This window comes from Danio rerio, chromosome 1 (genome assembly GCF_052040795.2).
Source record: "Danio rerio strain M-AB ecotype USA chromosome 1, GRCz13ab, whole genome shotgun sequence".
Lineage (NCBI taxonomy): Eukaryota > Metazoa > Chordata > Actinopteri > Cypriniformes > Danionidae > Danio > Danio rerio.
Window position 1 is genome coordinate 681,365 of NC_141021.1, and position 22,288 is coordinate 703,652.

Genomic DNA, 22,288 nt, shown 5'->3' on the forward strand with positions numbered 1-22,288 from the left:
GCATGAATGTTCTACTGAGCATATGTATGCTGTAATATAAATGTATGTTTAATAATGTATAATGTCCTTGAAATAACTTGTTTCATAATAGTAAATATTATAAGTACTTCGTATTAGTAATTAACAGCAACAGCATATTCCTACTATATGGTTTGTGTTAGAATGAAATTAAGGTTTAGTATTAGTTACTTGTACTTTTGCACAATACATTATTATTATTACTACAGTAAATAGACATACAACAAAGAAGAACACACACAAACACACACACACACACATATATATATATATATATATATATATATATATATATATATATATATATATATATATATATATATATATATATATATATATATATATATATATATATATAACGTAAAATAAATTATTGCACAAATATGTAATAATGTATTATAATGTACTTGTAGTTAAAATGTTACCCAAAGCAGTATGTTTGCAACACAGAACGGAACTGTAAACTCGCTTCCCTTGATCGCACGGAATGTTTTTATCGCTGCACTCGGAAGCAGCGCAAGCATGTCGCCGATCTCTGACAGTTAGCGACTTGATTTTTCTACGTTTATTTGTGTAGTGTATGTTTATTCTGTTAACATTGTGCAGGAAAAGTGTGCTGTAGATCATGGCTGCCGCTCGGACTGTCGGTCAGATGCTTCAGCGCCGTAAGTGGATCATAATAACACACGTAACACTGATCAAACTGACCTTCAGAGAGTGATGATGACTCTAATAATACACGACTACAACACACACGCACACACGCACACACTGCTCATTAAAACCCACTACAATATATTGCAAGTGTAGCTCATTACTATGATATAATTACTTAATTCTACAGCCAGTTTAGTTGATCAGTTCCTCTATAGCGCATGTGTTTGGACTGTGGAGGAAGCCCACGCCAACACGGTGAGAACATGCAAACTCCGCACAGAAACACCAACTGACCCAGCCGCGACTCGAACCAGTGACCTTGCTGTGAGGCCAGTTCTAACCACTGAGCCAGAATTACAAATATTTGTTTATAAATGTATATGCAAATGAAGTATTGTTTAGTTAAATGTGCTAATTTGCATATATTTCATGCACGAAAATGTGAATTTAGCTTGAAGTCTGCTTCAAAATTATATATTTTTTTGACACATTGGATATTTATTTTTAACATTTTATCAATAAAAAAAAACAGAACAGCCAGAAATAAAGATCATTATTTTATTTTGTGATAACATTTAACATAGTATAGTCATATATACAGTCAGGCGTATTATTTATGAACTTCAGAATGTGTATATGAATGGAATTGTGAACTTGTGTGCTGCTGATTTATGGTTTAGTCCAGGAGGAAAAGCTAATTTAGAGAAATCAGCCTTTAAGATATGAATTGTAAATGAAGTAATTGCTAAATTATTTGCATTAAAATAATAATAAATATGTATATTCAGATGTTTTCTTAACATTATACTCAAAAAGCACGATGAAATGTGCATGAAGAGCTGCTTTTTTCATCAGGATCTTGCCTTGGGGCTGTATATTATCTTTTTCAGTAGTGTTTAGCAGCTGGTTTTATTCAAAATGTGGGAAACTAGTCATGGTGCTGCTCATACAGTTGCTCTACTTTTTTACGTGTCATGATATGTGTGTGGCGAGGCAGTGGTGCAGTAGTTAATGCTGTCGCCTCATAGCAAGAAGGTCGCTGGTTTGAACCTCAGCTCAGTTGGTATTTCTATGTGGAGTTTGCATGTTCTCCCTGCGTTCGCGTGGGTTTCCTCCGGGTGCTCCGGTTTCCCCCACAGTCCAAACACATGTGGTGCAGGTGAATTGGGTAGGCTAAATTGTCCGTAGTGTATGAGTGTGTGTGTGGATGTTTCCCAGAGATGGGTTGCGGCTGGAAGGGCATCCACTGCGTAAAAACTTGCTGGATAAGTTGGCGGTTCATTCCGCTGTGGTGACCCTGGATTAATAAAGGGACTAAGCCGACAAGAAAATGAATGAATGAATAATGTGTGTGTGTGTGTGTGTGTGTGTGCACTGCATTGTGGTGTGTGTTTTGTGTGTAGGTATGGTGTCCAGCGCTGCAGCTGCTCCTCGTCTGTCGTCTGCAGCGGTTCTGGCTCAGCGCAGTGCTCAGTTCTCCAGAGAGCAGCTCCGTCAGCGAGCGCTGCAGCCGCGGGTGGAGAAGGTGGAGGTGCAGCTGCAGGGGCCGGGTCTGCAGGGGACGCTGCTGGTGATGAACAGAGGCCTGTCTACACCATACAGCTGCGCACGCCGTGAGTCTCATTCACACACACACATATATATCGCACTCATCCTCATGCTCCTCTGTAGACTCTTCACTCTTGTGTGCTGTTGGGTCATTTTCATCCACTCTGGGCTGATTTTGAGTCTTAATTTGACCACAGCTGTCTCTGTGTTTCAGGAAATGTGATGATTTTTGGTGACAGACACTCCATTATTAATCACAGTTATTGATTGTAAAGTCAAGACAGCAGATAAGCATGCGCTTTTGGTCGATGCTGGTTTTCCCTGTTGTGATTTAGAGGGACGATCTGTCATTTTACTTTATGAAATTAAATTCAAAGGGCGTGACCTATTATAGACTCCAACTGCTCTGATTGGCTGACCGTTTTGCATATTAACAGGGCTAAACAGGCAGTGCTGTAGAAGTGGGTGGGGACCATCTTTGGAGGCGGGGCTTATCCACGTTGTTACTTCCTAGACTAGAACATTCCAGAATCTGTGGTTTAGTAAGACTGACTTTAGTATTAGCTGATTTTAGAAGAAACAAGAGTTCTTATATAGTAATGTATATTGCTTATACACTCACCGGCCACTTTATTAGGTACACCTTTCTAACTGCTTGTTAACGCAATCACATGGCAGCAGCTCACTGCATGTCGGAAATTAAACAATTAAATGACTTAAAATATTATGTGGTGATTATATTGATGCACTTTTGGTACTATGCATGTTTATTCAGACGTGTGTGTGTGTGTGTGTGTGTGTGTGTGTGTGTGTGTGTGTGTGTGTGTGGATAAGTTGTATATGTATCCGCTTGTTAAGTGTGACGTCAATCAAAGCAGCTTTCGAGTCCAGTCGCTCTATCAAACTGTACAGGGAGACTCAACAAACGGTAATAATAAATGTTTACAAAGTGCTGTAATGCTTTCGAAAATCACGATCACAATATATACATATATCTATGCCTAATATCAGATGGCCAGACAGTGATTAGTTTTTATTATTGTTCAAATATTGCTGTTTGTGATGCAGCAAGCCCAGAGACTGTAGCGTACAGCATGATTTGATATTAAATTCTCTTTAATGTGTGATGTGATTGAATAGTGGACATTAGTCGAATATTTTCACAGTTTAAATGAGTATCGGATTGAAACAGTACTCCATATACATGCCCATAGCCAGGGGGGGGTTCCATGGCCAAAAGGTCCAGAATTTGTCCCTTTAATTATTTTATGTAATTTAACATTATATAATATATTTATATTCAATATTTATTGTAATAGTGTCATTTTAATCAACTCTGGCCAGTAATTGGAATCCCGTAGAGCCTCAAAGCCACAGTAATGTGACGCGAGTAGTGTGACATAACCCACTGAGTGGTCACATTTGAATCTTTGATGCGACATTCATGGATACTGACTGCCAAACAGGGTAAGGCAAAAGGTACTAACTTCCTAACAGATGAAAATCTGCCCCATCCATGAGGTTCTAGGCTAACTGGCCCCATTAGCCGGGACGTCCTGTGTATTTATTGACTTGTCCAGTACATGACCTCCCTTTCCCTATTTTTGCCATTCATTTTTTTTTAATAACTGTCTGACGAAAGCTTTAAATGGGAGTCCTCAGTCCCGTCACGTCTGTGTTTTTGAGGCTTTTTTTCCTCACTTTATTCGTTTTGTTCTGATCGGATATAAACCCAATCGCTCAAACCACTTCAGGAGGTGATCTGGATGCATTCCAGATGAAACTGGGTCGGTCTAATCATTTTTGGGACGAAATTAATATAAACAAAATAAATTATGACCTGGAGAAAATCTGACCATGCTTGTAGGTGTAATAAGGCTTTATGTTGTTTTAGAAAAAATCTGAAGAATAATTAATATTGTATTATTATTATTATTATTATAAATATTATTGTTGTAATTATTATTATTTTTTTTTTTAAATGTCCAAATTGTGACTGAGGACAGTTGCATGCTGGCCAGTTTGTTTTTATTCTAATAAATGATAGTAGACTACAGTTTTTTTTTCTTTAAGACTTTAACAGATATTTCCTAATGATATATAATATAATAATTATATTTATTTTTTAAAATGAATCTTATTTTAATTTATTTAATTGCATTTTTTGGGAAATATTTTTAGTACATCAAAAAGTGTGGTTATGATCAAATCTGACTATCCAATCCAGCAAAAAAGTCACTAAAACGCAGTATTGAAATCTCATAGTAAATAGAAACTGAGGCGTGTAACTGCAAAAAGGTCCACTTTTTGAGAAAAAAAGAACCCACCTTTCACCAGGCTGGCTGCGGGCCTGATATATCACCACTTAACAAGCGAATAACCAGCTGTGAGGACAGTGTGGAGTTTGGAGAGTCACTGGCGTCGTTATTTCATGCTTTAAATGAACTGTGATCAGTGCTAACCAGTGTTGTGTTGTGTGTGTCAGACCTGTCCGAGTGGCATGTGAACAGCAGTGCGCTGGCGCTGGTGGACGGTCAGCCGTGGCACATGCACAAACCCCTGACCCACTCTTGTGAGCTCACACTGCTGACCTTCAGAGATCCAGACCCACAGACGCTCAATCAGGTAGACTCCCTCACCACTAAACAGATTATCACAATCAGAACAACTGCTGGACGTGAGTTTAAAGGGCACAGATTATGCTGAAATCACTTTAATAAGGAGTTACATGTGAGCAGTGTGTGTGTGTATCTCCAGCAGCCTCTAATGATGAACATGAACTAATTGTGTTTATTATAATCAGACTTGATGCAGACACACTGTGATTGACATTCTCCGTTTGTACGCATCATCAGAAGGGGAAAGCCCCGCCCACTAGTGCCCATCTCTCCATCTCATTAGCATGTCCAGCAGCCCTGAGTGAGAAGCAGCCGTCTGTCCATTCGCCAGTAGAGTGTTTGAGCTGCTGAAGATGATGTCAGCATAGACTAAGAGGAGTATAGATGTGGAGTTCTAGATGAAGCACACATGAACACTGCAGTAATGTGCACATATTGTGAGGCTGCTGTTAAATAATAATTATTGTTAAAAACACTATACAAAGAACTTAATAGGTACTACTTTACATTAAGACTAGTTGATGCAGTGTAAAGTGTGTGTGTTTCAGGCGTATTGGCGCTCCTGTGCGGCTCTTCTGGGTCTCGTCCTGGAGTCAGCCTTTAAGGATCAGTTCAGTGTCGAGCTGCTCAAGACTCCTGAAGTGCCAGGTCAGACTGATCCTCTCTGTGTGTGTTTATTTTCAGCAAAGGACATTTAAAAGAACTTGTGTTTTTATTTTATGCTGAACTCTAATTGAATTTGTTCTATTTTATTTAATTTTTATCAGTTTTATTTAAGCATGTCTGAAATTTAGTGATTTTTATTTTATTTTATTTTTTCAATTTTATTGTTTTCACTTTCATAGTTTTATTAATGAATTACTTACTTTATAATGTTGTGCTTTCCATTTTCATTTCTCTGGGTTTCATTTTTATAGTTTGAATGTGCACAAATAATAAACCCCCTGGTTGTGTTTGCAGTGACGGCCGGTGCTTTCTGCTGTGATCTGCTTCTGGATCCGCTTCTGGACTCCTGGAAGCCCACAGAGGTCAGAAACACCTCCTCAACACTGATTTATTCTCATCTCACTCTGCATCTCATTTGCTTTCAATTATGATTCAGGGTTTTCTGTGGAAACTAAAAGTATTGAGGAAACAAAAACACATGATCACTTTGTAAAAGTAATTTGAATAATTGAATAAGTAATTTTCATTTGGCTCAGTCCCTTATTCATTAGGGGTCACCACAGCGGAATGAACCGCCAACTATTCCAGCGTATGTTTTACTCAGCAGAAGCTCTTCCAGCTGCAAAAAAAATCTTCTTTTGGGTTTAAAAGAAAGAAAGAAACTCATAAAGGTTTGCACACACTTGAGGGAGAGTAAATAGTCAATATATTGAATTTTTGGGTGAACTGGCCCTTAATAACTCCAACATGAACACACATCAATTGTGAATACAAATAGAAAAGTCAGCTGAAATAATAAACCAGTTTAAATGTAAAATATAAGAGCTGTTTAACCGAGAGGGTTTTTACTTCATTAGATTACTCATTTTCCTTATGCTTAGTCCCTTATTTATCAGGGGTTGCTACAGCGGAATGAACCGCCAACTATTCCAGCATATGTTTTACACAGCGGATGCCCTTCCAGCTACAACCTAGTACTGGGAAACACCCATACACACTCATTTACACCGACACACTCATACACTACGGCCAGTTTAATTGATCAATTCCCCTATAGCACCCGGAGAAAACCCACGGCAACACGGGGAGAACATGCAAACTCCACACAGAAATGCCAACTGGCTTAAAAACACATGCAAATTAAAACATTTCACTTCATTTGAGTTAAACTTTGCGGTGTGTGTGTGTGTGTGTGTGTGTGTGTGTGTGCGCGTGTGCGCGTGTGTGCGCGTGTGTGTGTGTGTGTGTGTGTGTGTGTGTGTGTGTGTGTGTGTGTGTGTGTGTGTGTGTGTGTGTTTGCTCTGCAGGAGAATCTGCGCAGTCTGACGCGTGACGCGCTGCAGATGATCAGCAGAGATCTGCCCTGGGAGCCGCTGGAGGTTTCAGCTTCTCTGGCCCTGGAGATCTTCTCTCAGAGCAGGTCCAGCAAACACACACTCATTTAGCAGACGCTTATATCCAAAAAATTATAATCATGAATGCTGTCAAATGTAAGTTGGTTTAGCTGTAAAAAGGTGTGTGTGTGTGTGTGTGTGTGTGTGTGTGTGTGTGTGTGTGTGTGTGTTCAGGTGTAAACAGGAGGAAGTTGAAGAAGCAGCGGCTCAGAGTCAGAACGGGACGGTTACACTATACAGGTGAACATAACACACACACACACACACACACACACACACACACACACACACACACACACACACAGGCATGCATACACAACACACACATGCACAAACACGTACACAAGCAAACTCAGCACACATACACAAGACATAAAAATCCAACACACACACACTCAACACTCATGACTGCACACAACACAAAATCACACACACAAACACACTCAACATGCACACACACACACATATATGCACAAACACACCCAATGCATACTCAAACACAGATACACCACATTCAAAAACACACACCAAACATACACACACATACATACACACACACAATGTGCACAAAACCACCAATCACACACAACACACTCAAAAATATACACACACACACACACACGCTACACAACACATACACACACAACATTTCTTGGTGCTCACAGGAGAACTTGTGTTTAGAGCATCAGTGTGTTATGTTTATGGTGTGTGTGTGTGTTCAGGTGTGGAGATCATGTGACGCTGAGCTCCGCCCCTCTGGTGTCCCGTACGGGTCTTTGCTCTCAGTTTGAGGTCACGTCGATACACACACTCTCAGAACACACACGCGGAGTCCAGCGCAGAGCTCAGGGGCTCTCACTGCCCGTCAACCTTACTGTGAGTACAACACACACACACACACACACACACACATTCTCTCTCTCTCTCTTACACACAAACAAAACACAAAATCACACACACATCTACTCTTTCTCTCTCTCTCTCTCTCTCTCACACACACACACACACACATACACACTATCTCTCTCTCACACACACACACACACACACATATTCTTACACACACATACTCTCTCTCTTACACATACATAAACACACACACATAATTACACTCAAACACACACATTCATATACACACATTCACACACAATCTCACACACACACATTCTCTCTCTTACGCATACATAAACACACATAATCACTCTCAAACACACACATACACACATATACACACATTCACTCTCACACACAATCTCTCTCACACACACACACACACACACATTCTCTCTTACGCATACATAAACACACACATAATCACACTCAAACACACACACACACACACACACACACACGTATACACACAATCTTACACACACATATACACACACACACATTCTCTCTCTCTTACGCATACATAAACACACAAACACACACATAATCACGCTCAAACACACACGTTCATGTACACACATTCATTCTCACACATACACACACACAAACACACATTCTCTCTCTCTTACGCATACATAAACACTAGGGATGTAACGGTATTGTAAATACCGTCATACCGCAATATTAATTTTTTTCGATATTACCGAAGTCGCATGACTCGGTAAAACTATAGGTCTTCTGAGAAAATTTGCTCAGGCGAATGAAGCGAACGGGAGGTAGCGAAAACTACAATCCCCATCATCCCTTGCGGTCTGTTGTCGCTACAGATCCAGTAATGCGGAAATGGAGTGTGCTGCTAGAAGCGGGGATCAAAAAGAGCTGTAAAACTCTAAGGCCCCTTTTACAAGAGTGCATTTTAGTTTTAAAACGGCGTTGTAGAATGAAAACGATCCGCGTCCACACTCGCGTTTTACCCAGCGTTTCTGAACAGCTCTCCGTCCACACCAAAACGCTGAAAACGCACATCACGTGACCACACACACACTCTCGGGCAAGCGCTCCAGCATTTCTACCCAGATGAGAGCTCTGCTTGTCGGACTGCTCATCAAGCATCTCCCGCTGGATCTGATCTCACTATATTTGCTAAACGTGATATTTCATTCATGTTGTTGTCTTTATCTAACGACATAGGCCAATTCCCTGACTTTGGTCATTGGAATCTATTAAGTTACTTGTTCACGGGTAACATGTTTTGGTTAAGCGCAAAGATAAGTTAATGATTAATCCAGGTACATTGACTGATCGCTTGCCTTTATTTCCTACAATGTATAAACTTATTGTATGTTATACTTTTATAATTATCGATTATTAAAACTGATATTCAGCAAAAGAGAGGGTGTGTTTCGTATTTTCACTGAAATTGAAAGGAGGCAGTTGTTATCGGCTCCGTTTTGTTATAAATATGCACACAGTGAAGATGACGCTCATATATTCAGCACGGCGCCTCAACATTTCTGCTGTCTGTTAAGTTGCTAATATTAAAATGAAAATAGGCAGTTCCTTAAATCATGTTTACATTTTATTGATGAGAAAGTGAAACAACGTAGCCAAGGTGATGTGAATGAAGTTATAAAGTACACTGTTCCCTTTGAAGTTTACCCGTGTCCTCGGTATGTTTTCCATATCAAACTGAGAAGGGGGAGACTGCAGCCTTGATCAAACTTGCGAAGTCTGAACTTACAAGAAGAGGATGCAAGACTGAACTGTGTGTGGGCTACTTAATATTGAGGAAAAGCCCCAATCAGATAGGCGAACGTTTGCAGCCCCGCCTCCGTTTTCAGATGTCTCCGTCTTTCCCCATCCACACTGAGACGGAGCAGCAGCGTTTTAGAATGAAAACGGCCTCTCCAGCGTTTCCAAAAAGCTCCGTTTTCGGCGCTCAAGAAATAAGTCATATAAGTCATATCTCTCTTGTCCCAGAAACCTCAGTACCAAATGAGAGGTTTTTTTTTTCTGTTGCAGGGGACATTGTAAATGCCCAGAGATACCAGCTTTTACCAGATTATATTTATATGATAATTTTCCTTTAAACCCATCTCTATCTAAGTGAGTGAGTGATTAAATGTTGAATGTGATGAGTTTTCAACAATACTAAATTAAAAACTTAAATTTTTTTTTACATGGTTTAATATTTTTTTTGTTATTAAAATTGAAGTTCCTGTTTCAAAGCTTACAGATAGATGGCTAATTTGTATGTCATTGACACTTTTGGCACTTTTTTGGAGTATTTTCATAAGTTTTGTTTTTTCCTGTAAATGATTCAATAAATACCGTACCGTGACATTCATACCGAGGTATTACCGTACCGTGAAATTCTGATACCGTTACATCCCTAATAAACACACACATAATCACACTCAAACACACACATTCACTCTCAGACACATTCACACTCACTCACAAACACACATACACATAATCTAACTTACAAACACACTCTCTCTCTCTCTCTCTCTCTCTCTCTCTCACACACACACACACACACACACACACACACACATTCACTCTCAGACACATTCACACTCACTCACAAACACACATACACATAATCTAACTTACAAACACACTCTCTCTCTCTCTCTCTCTCTCTCTCTCACACACACACACACACACACACACACACATTCACTCTCAGACACATTCACACTCACTCACAAACACACATACACATAATCTAACTTACAAACACACTCTCTCTCTCTCTCTCTCTCTCTCACACACACACACACACACACACACACACACACACACATTCACTCTCAGACACATTCACACTCACTCACAAACACACATACACATAATCTAACTTACAAACACACTCTCTCTCTCTCTCTCTCTCTCTCTCTCTCTCTCTCACACACACACACACACACACACACACACACATTCACTCTCAGACACATTCACACTCACTCACAAACACACATACACATAATCTAACTTACAAACACACTCTCTCTCTCTCTCTCTCTCTCTCACACACACACACACACACACACACACACACACACATTCACTCTCAGACACATTCACACTCACTCACAAACACATACACATAATCTAACTTACAAACACACTCTCTCTCTCTCTCTCTCTCTCTCTCTCTCTCTCTCACACACACACACACACACACATTCACTCTCAGACACATTCACACTCACTCACAAACACACATACACATAATCTAACTTACAAACACACTCTCTCTCTCTCTCTCTCTCTCTCTCTCTCACACACACACACACACACACACACATTCACTCTCAGACACATTCACACTCACTCACAAACACACATACACATAATCTAACTTACAAACACACTCTCTCTCTCTCTCTCTCTCTCTCACACACACACACACACACACACACACACACACACATTCACTCTCAGACACATTCACACTCACTCACAAACACACATACACATAATCTAACTTACAAACACACTCTCTCTCTCTCTCTCTCTCTCTCTCTCTCTCTCTCTCACACACACACACACACACACACACATTCACTCTCAGACACATTCACACTCACTCACAAACACACATACACATAATCTAACTTACAAACACACTCTCTCTCTCTCTCTCTCTCTCTCTCTCTCTCTCTCTCTCTCACACACACACACACACACACACACATTCACTCTCAGACACATTCACACTCACTCACAAACACACATACACATAATCTAACTTACAAACACACTCTCTCTCTCTCTCTCTCTCTCTCTCACACACACACACACACACACACACACACACACACATTCACTCTCAGACACATTCACACTCACTCACAAACACACATACACATAATCTAACTTACAAACACACTCTCTCTCTCTCTCTCTCTCTCTCTCTCTCTCTCTCTCACACACACACACACACACACACACACACATTCACTCTCAGACACATTCACACTCACTCACAAACACACATACACATAATCTAACTTACAAACACACTCTCTCTCTCTCTCTCTCTCTCACACACACACACACACACACACACACACACACACATTCACTCTCAGACACATTCACACTCACTCACAAACACATACACATAATCTAACTTACAAACACACTCTCTCTCTCTCTCTCTCTCTCTCTCTCTCACACACACACACACACACACACACACACACATTCACTCTCAGACACATTCACACTCACTCACAAACACACATACACATAATCTAACTTACAAACACACTCTCTCTCTCTCTCTCTCTCTCTCACACACACACACACACACACACACACACACACACATTCACTCTCAGACACATTCACACTCACTCACAAACACATACACATAATCTAACTTACAAACACACTCTCTCTCTCTCTCTCTCTCTCTCTCTCACACACACACACACACACACACACACACACACATTCACTCTCAGACACATTCACACTCACTCACAAACACATACACATAATCTAACTTACAAACACACTCTCTCTCTCTCTCTCTCTCTCTCACACACACACACACACACATTCACTCTCAGACACATTCACACTCACTCACAAACACACATACACATAATCTAACTTACAAACACACTCTCTCTCTCTCTCTCTCTCTCTCACACACACACACACACACACACACACACACACACACACACATTCACTCTCAGACACATTCACACTCACTCACAAACACACATACACATAATCTAACTTACAAACACACTCTCTCTCTCTCTCTCTCTCTCTCACACACACACACACACACACACACACACACACACATTCACTCTCAGACACATTCACACTCACTCACAAACACATACACATAATCTAACTTACAAACACACTCTCTCTCTCTCTCTCTCTCTCTCTCTCTCTCACACACACACACACACACATTCACTCTCAGACACATTCACACTCACTCACAAACACACATACACATAATCTAACTTACAAACACACTCTCTCTCTCTCTCTCTCTCTCTCTCTCTCTCTCTCTCACACACACACACACACACACACACATTCACTCTCAGACACATTCACACTCACTCACAAACACACATACACATAATCTAACTTACAAACACACTCTCTCTCTCTCTCTCTCTCTCTCTCTCTCTCTCTCTCACACACACACACACACACACACACACACATTCACTCTCAGACACATTCACACTCACTCACAAACACACATACACATAATCTAACTTACAAACACACTCTCTCTCTCTCTCTCTCTCTCTCTCTCACACACACACACACACACACACACACACACACATTCACTCTCAGACACATTCACACTCACTCACAAACACACATACACATAATCTAACTTACAAACACACTCTCTCTCTCTCTCTCTCTCTCTCACACACACACACACACACACACACACACACATTCACTCTCAGACACATTCACACTCACTCACAAACACACATACACATAATCTAACTTACAAACACACTCTCTCTCTCTCTCTCTCTCTCTCTCTCACACACACACACACACACACACACACACATTCACTCTCAGACACATTCACACTCACTCACAAACACACATACACATAATCTAACTTACAAACACACTCTCTCTCTCTCTCTCTCACACACACACACACACACACACACACACACACATTCACTCTCAGACACATTCACACTCACTCACAAACACACATACACATAATCTAACTTACAAACACACTCTCTCTCTCTCTCTCTCTCTCTCTCTCTCTCACACACACACACACACACACATTCACTCTCAGACACATTCACACTCACTCACAAACACACATACACATAATCTAACTTACAAACACACTCTCTCTCTCTCTCTCTCTCTCTCTCTCTCTCTCTCTCTCACACACACACACACACACACACACATTCACTCTCAGACACATTCACACTCACTCACAAACACACATACACATAATCTAACTTACAAACACACTCTCTCTCTCTCTCTCTCTCTCTCTCACACACACACACACACACACACATTCACTCTCAGACACATTCACACTCACTCACAAACACACATACACATAATCTAACTTACAAACACACTCTCTCTCTCTCTCTCTCTCTCTCTCTCACACACACACACACACACACACACATTCACTCTCAGACACATTCACACTCACTCACAAACACACATACACATAATCTAACTTACAAACACACTCTCTCTCTCTCTCTCTCTCTCTCTCTCACACACACACACACACACACACACACACACACATTCACTCTCAGACACATTCACACTCACTCACAAACACACATACACATAATCTAACTTACAAACACACTCTCTCTCTCTCTCTCTCTCTCTCACACACACACACACACACACACACACACACACATTCACTCTCAGACACATTCACACTCACTCACAAACACACATACACATAATCTAACTTACAAACACACTCTCTCTCTCTCTCTCTCTCTCTCTCTCTCTCACACACACACACACACACACACACACACATTCACTCTCAGACACATTCACACTCACTCACAAACACACATACACATAATCTAACTTACAAACACACTCTCTCTCTCTCTCTCTCTCTCTCTCTCTCTCTCTCTCTCACACACACACACACACACACACACATTCACTCTCAGACACATTCACACTCACTCACAAACACACATACACATAATCTAACTTACAAACACACTCTCTCTCTCTCTCTCTCTCTCTCTCTCACACACACACACACACACACACACACACACACATTCACTCTCAGACACATTCACACTCACTCACAAACACACATACACATAATCTAACTTACAAACACACTCTCTCTCTCTCTCTCTCTCTCTCTCTCTCTCTCTCACACACACACACACACACACACACACACACATTCACTCTCAGACACATTCACACTCACTCACAAACACACATACACATAATCTAACTTACAAACACACTCTCTCTCTCTCTCTCTCTCTCTCTCTCACACACACACACACACACACACACATTCACTCTCAGACACATTCACACTCACTCACAAACACACATACACATAATCTAACTTACAAACACACTCTCTCTCTCTCTCTCTCTCTCTCACACACACACACACACACACACACACACACACACATTCACTCTCAGACACATTCACACTCACTCACAAACACACATACACATAATCTAACTTACAAACACACTCTCTCTCTCTCTCTCTCTCTCTCTCTCACACACACACACACACACACACACACACATTCACTCTCAGACACATTCACACTCACTCACAAACACACATACACATAATCTAACTTACAAACACACTCTCTCTCTCTCTCTCTCACACACACACACACACACACACACACACATTCACTCTCAGACACATTCACACTCACTCACAAACACACATACACATAATCTAACTTACAAACACACTCTCTCTCTCTCTCTCTCTCTCTCTCTCTCTCTCACACACACACACACACACACATTCACTCTCAGACACATTCACACTCACTCACAAACACACATACACATAATCTAACTTACAAACACACTCTCTCTCTCTCTCTCTCTCTCTCTCTCTCTCTCTCTCTCACACACACACACACACACACATTCACTCTCAGACACATTCACACTCACTCACAAACACACATACACATAATCTAACTTACAAACACACTCTCTCTCTCTCTCTCTCTCTCACACACACACACACACACACACATTCACTCTCAGACACATTCACACTCACTCACAAACACACATACACATAATCTAACTTACAAACACACTCTCTCTCTCTCTCTCTCTCTCTCTCTCACACACACACACACACACACACACATTCACTCTCAGACACATTCACACTCACTCACAAACACACATACACATAATCTAACTTACAAACACACTCTCTCTCTCTCTCTCTCTCTCTCTCTCTCACACACACACACACACACACACACACACACACATTCACTCTCAGACACATTCACACTCACTCACAAACACACATACACATAATCTAACTTACAAACACACTCTCTCTCTCTCTCTCTCTCTCTCTCTCACACACACACACACACACACACACACACACATTCACTCTCAGACACATTCACACTCACTCACAAACACACATACACATAATCTAACTTACAAACACACTCTCTCTCTCTCTCTCTCTCTCTCTCTCTCTCTCTCTCACACACACACACACACACACACACACACACATTCACTCTCAGACACATTCACACTCACTCACAAACACACATACACATAATCTAACTTACAAACACACTCTCTCTCTCTCTCTCTCTCTCTCACACACACACACACACACACACACACACACACACACACATTCACTCTCAGACACATTCACACTCACTCACAAACACACATACACATAATCTAACTTACAAACACACTCTCTCTCTCTCTCTCTCTCTCTCTCTCACACACACACACACACACACACACATTCACTCTCAGACACATTCACACTCACTCACAAACACACATACACATAATCTAACTTACAAACACACTCTCTCTCTCTCTCTCTCTCTCTCTCTCACACACACACACACACACACACATTCACTCTCAGACACATTCACACTCACTCACAAACACACATACACATAATCTAACTTACAAACACACTCTCTCTCTCTCTCTCTCTCTCTCTCTCACACACACACACACACACACACACACACACATTCACTCTCAGACACATTCACACTCACTCACAAACACACATACACATAATCTAACTTACAAACACACTCTCTCTCTCTCTCTCTCACACACACACACACACACACACACACACACACATTCACTCTCAGACACATTCACACTCACTCACAAACACACATACACATAATCTAACTTACAAACACACTCTCTCTCTCTCTCTCTCTCTCTCACACACACACACACACACACATTCACTCTCAGACACATTCACACTCACTCACAAACACACATACACATAATCTAACTTACAAACACACTCTCTCTCTCTCTCTCTCTCTCTCTCTCTCTCTCTCACACACACACACACACACACACACACATTCACTCTCAGACACATTCACACTCACTCACAAACACACATACACATAATCTAACTTACAAACACACTCTCTCTCTCTCTCTCTCTCTCTCTCTCTCTCTCTCTCTCACACACACACACACACACACACACACATTCACTCTCAGACACATTCACACTCACTCACAAACACACATACACATAATCTAACTTACAAACACACTCTCTCTCTCTCTCTCTCTCTCTCTCTCACACACACACACACACACACACATTCACTCTCAGACACATTCACACTCACTCACAAACACACATACACATAATCTAACTTACAAACACTCTCTCTCTCTCTCTCTCTCTCTCTCTCTCACACACACACACACACACACACACACACACACATTCACTCTCAGACACATTCACACTCACTCACAAACACACATACACATAATCTAACTTACAAACACACTCTCTCTCTCTCTCTCTCTCTCTCTCTCACACACACACACACACACACACACACACACACATTCACTCTCAGACACATTCACACTCACTCACAAACACACATACACATAATCTAACTTACAAACACTCTCTCTCTCTCTCTCTCTCTCTCTCTCTCACACACACACACACACACACACACACACACATTCACTCTCAGACACATTCACACTCACTCACAAACACACATACACATAATCTAACTTACAAACACACTCTCTCTCTCTCTCTCTCTCTCTCTCTCTCTCTCTCACACACACACACACACACACACACATTCACTCTCAGACACATTCACACTCACTCACAAACACATACACATAATCTAACTTACAAACACACTCTCTCTCTCTCTCTCTCTCTCTCACACACACACACACACACACACACACACACACACACATTCACTCTCAGACACATTCACACTCACTCACAAACACACATACACATAATCTAACTTACAAACACACTCTCTCTCTCTCTCTCTCTCTCTCTCTCTCACACACACACACACACACACACACATTCACTCTCAGACACATTCACACTCACTCACAAACACACATACACATAATCTAACTTACAAACACACTCTCTCTCTCTCTCTCTCTCTCTCTCACACACACACACACACACACACACACACACACATTCACTCTCAGACACATTCACACTCACTCACAAACACACATACACATAATCTAACTTACAAACACACTCTCTCTCTCTCTCTCTCTCTCTCTCTCACACACACACACACACACACACACATTCACTCTCAGACACATTCACACTCACTCACAAACACACATACACATAATCTAACTTACAAACACACTCTCTCTCTCTCTCTCTCTCTCTCTCTCACACACACACACACACACACACACACACACACATTCACTCTCAGACACATTCACACTCACTCACAAACACACATACACATAATCTAACTTACAAACACACTCTCTCTCTCTCTCTCTCTCTCTCTCTCACACACACACACACACACACACACACACACACATTCACTCTCAGACACATTCACACTCACTCACAAACACACATACACATAATCTAACTTACAAACACACTCTCTCTCTCTCTCTCTCTCTCTCTCTCACACACACACACACACACACACACACACACATTCACTCTCAGACACATTCACACTCACTCACAAACACACATACACATAATCTAACTTACAAACACACTCTCTCTCTCTCTCTCTCTCTCTCTCACACACACACACACACACACACACACACACACACATTCACTCTCAGACACATTCACACTCACTCACAAACACACATACACATAATCTAACTTACAAACACACTCTCTCTCTCTCTCTCTCTCTCTCACACACACACACACACACACACACATTCACTCTCAGACACATTCACACTCACTCACAAACACACATACACATAATCTAACTTACAAACACACTCTCTCTCTCTCTCTCTCTCTCTCTCTCACACACACACACAGCAGATGCTCAGGTCAGTTGTGATGAGCAGATCTCCTCATTCTTGATTTAAAGTCCAGTTTTCTTCAGCTTTAGTGTGTGTCTGCTTCATTCTCAGTGTTGATCACACTTTCAGGCTCATCATACAGTCTGGAGGAAGCTGCGGAAAAGAGCAGAGAGACTGGTAAGTGTGTGTGTGTGTGTGTGTGTGTGTGTGTGTGTGTGTGTGTGTGTGTGTGTGTGTGTGTGTGTGTGTGTGTGTGTGTGAATATTGCACAACATTTCTAAATAAAACACAGCATCAGTCACAGGTTTAAGAGCAGAACACAGGTACAGCCAATAAACTACACTTAAACACCAACAGAAATCAAGTGTTCATCAAGTATTATTGTGTTTAATTCTCTGCCGCCTAGTGTTGGTCTTAAATGAGTGGTACGGTTGGGTTTGATACGCTTTTATGGCCGTTTCCACTGTCAAAAGGTGTACCGAACTGTACCATAGCAGTTTTTCAGCACCCTTTCGAAACAGTACTAAAAGGCGGAGCGAGACGGGCAGCTGAACGCTATTGGTTTACAGAGAAACGTCATTCGCTTGCGCAACAAGCCAGAATGAAAACAAAAGAGCCGCCATGTTTGAAATACACAGCGAGAGATGACAGCAGAATTACATATACATTTAATAACGAGCCATGGTCGACCAGCGCTCAAACAAACCTTGCCGTCGTCTTGATGAACAGCCACAAAGCCATGGAGTAGAGCAGATTTACCCTGTGCCTCGTAGTTTTCACGAGCCACACCACATACACATACACCACATACACCACGCCCACCAAAAGGAGACCCTTGCTAATGGAAACGCAAGCCTGATAAAGGTGACCCGCACCAACCCGTACCGTACCGTACTGTACCAGCCAGTGGAAACGAGCCAAAAGTGAAAGTTTTTTTCATCTGTACCAAAGACCCTTCAAGGCAGTCATTTCACTTCACGACAGAACGACGACAGAGGCGGAGCTAAAAAATAAACCCCGCCCCTTCCCAATATTAATATTTAGTTGTAAATACATCATCATACTGAAACAAAACCTGCAACAACTTCAGGGTGATGCTTTAACATGACAGAATCGCTGAAAAACGAGATAAATTCAGACTATTCAATTAAACTATTAATGTTAAAAATATTAATCAATAAAGTAAAATGATAAATCTAAATATGAATATAAAACTAATTCTACATGGACATTTCTCTGCTCTTACAGGTGGAGCTTCCCTCATCTTCAACAGAGGCTCCTCCTTTCAACACAGAGACTCCACCTGCTGCCTCTGTGACTCCACCCCCTCTACCATAATCCCCCCGCCCCCCCCTCAGCATTCAGTGTTTGTATGATATTGTTGAATAAACGTGTTGACCACATGTCTAATACTGTGTGTGTGTGTGTGTGTGTGTGTGTGTGTGTGTGTGTGTGTGTGTGTGTGTGTGTGTGTGTGTGTGTGTGTGTGTAAGAGAGAGAGATAGAAAGAAAGACTGTGTGATTGAGTTTATGTGAGTGTTTATGCCAGAGTGTGTGAGAGACTTGACTGGTCAGATCTGGTGTGTGTGAGAGAGAGAGAGTTTCTAAGTTTGTGTGAGTGAGAGAGCAATAAAGACTATGTGTGATTGAGCTTGAGTGTGAGAGAGAGAGAGAGAGAGAGCGTGTTTGTGTGTAAAAGTGTGTGAGGGAGAGAGAGAGTGTGTGTGTGTGTATCACAGGGGAGTTAGTGAGAGTGCGTGTGTGTGTGTATGTGGGTGTGTGTGCGCGTGTGCATTTAGCCTTGACTGGTCAGATCTGGTGTGTGGGTGTGGGAAAGTTTGGTGTGTGTGTGTGTGTGTGCGCAAAATAAGCAGTCAGCACTTTGTCCGGCTGAAGACAAAGGCAGTGTTGTAGAAGTGAGTGTGACTGTCAGGAGTGTTGCAGCTGCTGCGTCTGTCGCATGCAGACAGGTGCTCTCTCTCTCTTTCTCTCTCCCTCTCTCTCTCTCTCTCTCTCTCACTCTCTCCCTCTCTCTCTCTTTCTCTCTCACTCTCTCTCTCGCTCTCCCTCTCTCTCTCTTTCTCTCTCCCTCTCTCTTTCTCTCTCACTCTCTCTCTCGCTCTCCCTCTCTCTCTCTTTCTTTCTCACTCTCTCTCTCGCTCTCCCTCTCTCTCTCTTTCTCTCTCCCTCTCTCTCTCTTTCTCTCTCCCTCTCTCTCTCTTTCTCTCTCTCTCCCTCACTTTCTCTCTCTCGCTCTGTGTGTGTGTGTGTGTGTTTAAATGCCAGAGGAGCTGCTGATTATTTTAACCCAGCACAGTTTGGGGCAATACGCTCCAGGCTACTTTCTTGTGTGTGTGTGTGTGTGTGTTTGTGGATTTTGGCATTTTAATTCAGCAAATACTACACTTGTATTCTGTCTATATTCTGATCACACACACACACACACACACACCAGACGCTTCAGTTGAATATTCATCTATAATATGATCATGTTCCTCCTGGAGGTTTGTTTAGATCATTCACCTCATTTATTTTCAACTGCTAGAAATCGTGTTTCTCCATCAGTTTAGTCTTCTGGTTTATAGAGGAATGTTGAGCAGAGTTGATCAGTGGTCATTCTAAATGTGCCGACTAAATCAAACAGCAGTCTTTAACTCGGTTTAATCCAGTGTTCAGTGTACAGCTCTGCAGATGGAGACATATTCACTCAGTCATTCATTAGTCTTTGTTTTGGGTTCTCTTAATTAGTCAGGTTGCCACAGTGTAATGAACCGCCAACAATTCCAGCATGTGTTTTACACAGTGGATGCCCTTCCAGCTAGTACTGGGAAACACTCATTCACACACACACACACACTACAGCCAGTTTAGTTGATCAATTCCCCTATAGTGGAGGAAACCCACGCCAACACGGGGAGAACATGCAAACTCCACATAGAAACACCAACTGACCCAGCCGAGGCTCAAACCAGTGACTTTCTTTGCTGTGAGGCCACTGTGCTGACCACTGAGCCACCGAGTTCCCACCGATACCAATTATTTTCTTTCTAAATCGATACCAAGAGTTTCAAGACTGAAATATTTTACTGTGGTTTGTTTTTTAATCATTTTTTGTTTTATTAATGTATAAAATACAATAAACAAAATAAATTTTTGAGTTTGTTAATTACAGAACATTATTAAACATCAATAGGCTGTATAACACATATCTAATAAAGCTTAATGATATTGCACAAACCTTGTTGAATAAATCCCAGTCGAGGTTTCTCCTCTGTAATGTTTAAGTAAATAAATACGGTGTGGCGCTGTCATTACTACTGTTAATGAGATATTCTAACA

The 22,288-nt window shown here is 41.4% G+C and overlaps 1 protein-coding gene across 1 annotated transcript; it reads left to right on the forward strand.

Moving 5' to 3' along the window:
- The first annotated feature begins 508 nt into the window (after positions 1–508).
- On the forward strand, positions 509–20,359 carry mrpl39 (mitochondrial ribosomal protein L39). Its single transcript, NM_199915.3, is given in 10 exon segments — positions 509–683; positions 2,079–2,288; positions 4,709–4,848; positions 5,390–5,489; positions 5,802–5,869; positions 6,815–6,927; positions 7,076–7,141; positions 7,624–7,777; positions 19,079–19,126; positions 20,198–20,359. Coding segments are annotated over 10 exon segments (1,029 nt in total). The 5' UTR covers positions 509–643; the 3' UTR covers positions 20,288–20,359.
- Positions 20,360–22,288: the final 1,929 nt, after the last annotated feature.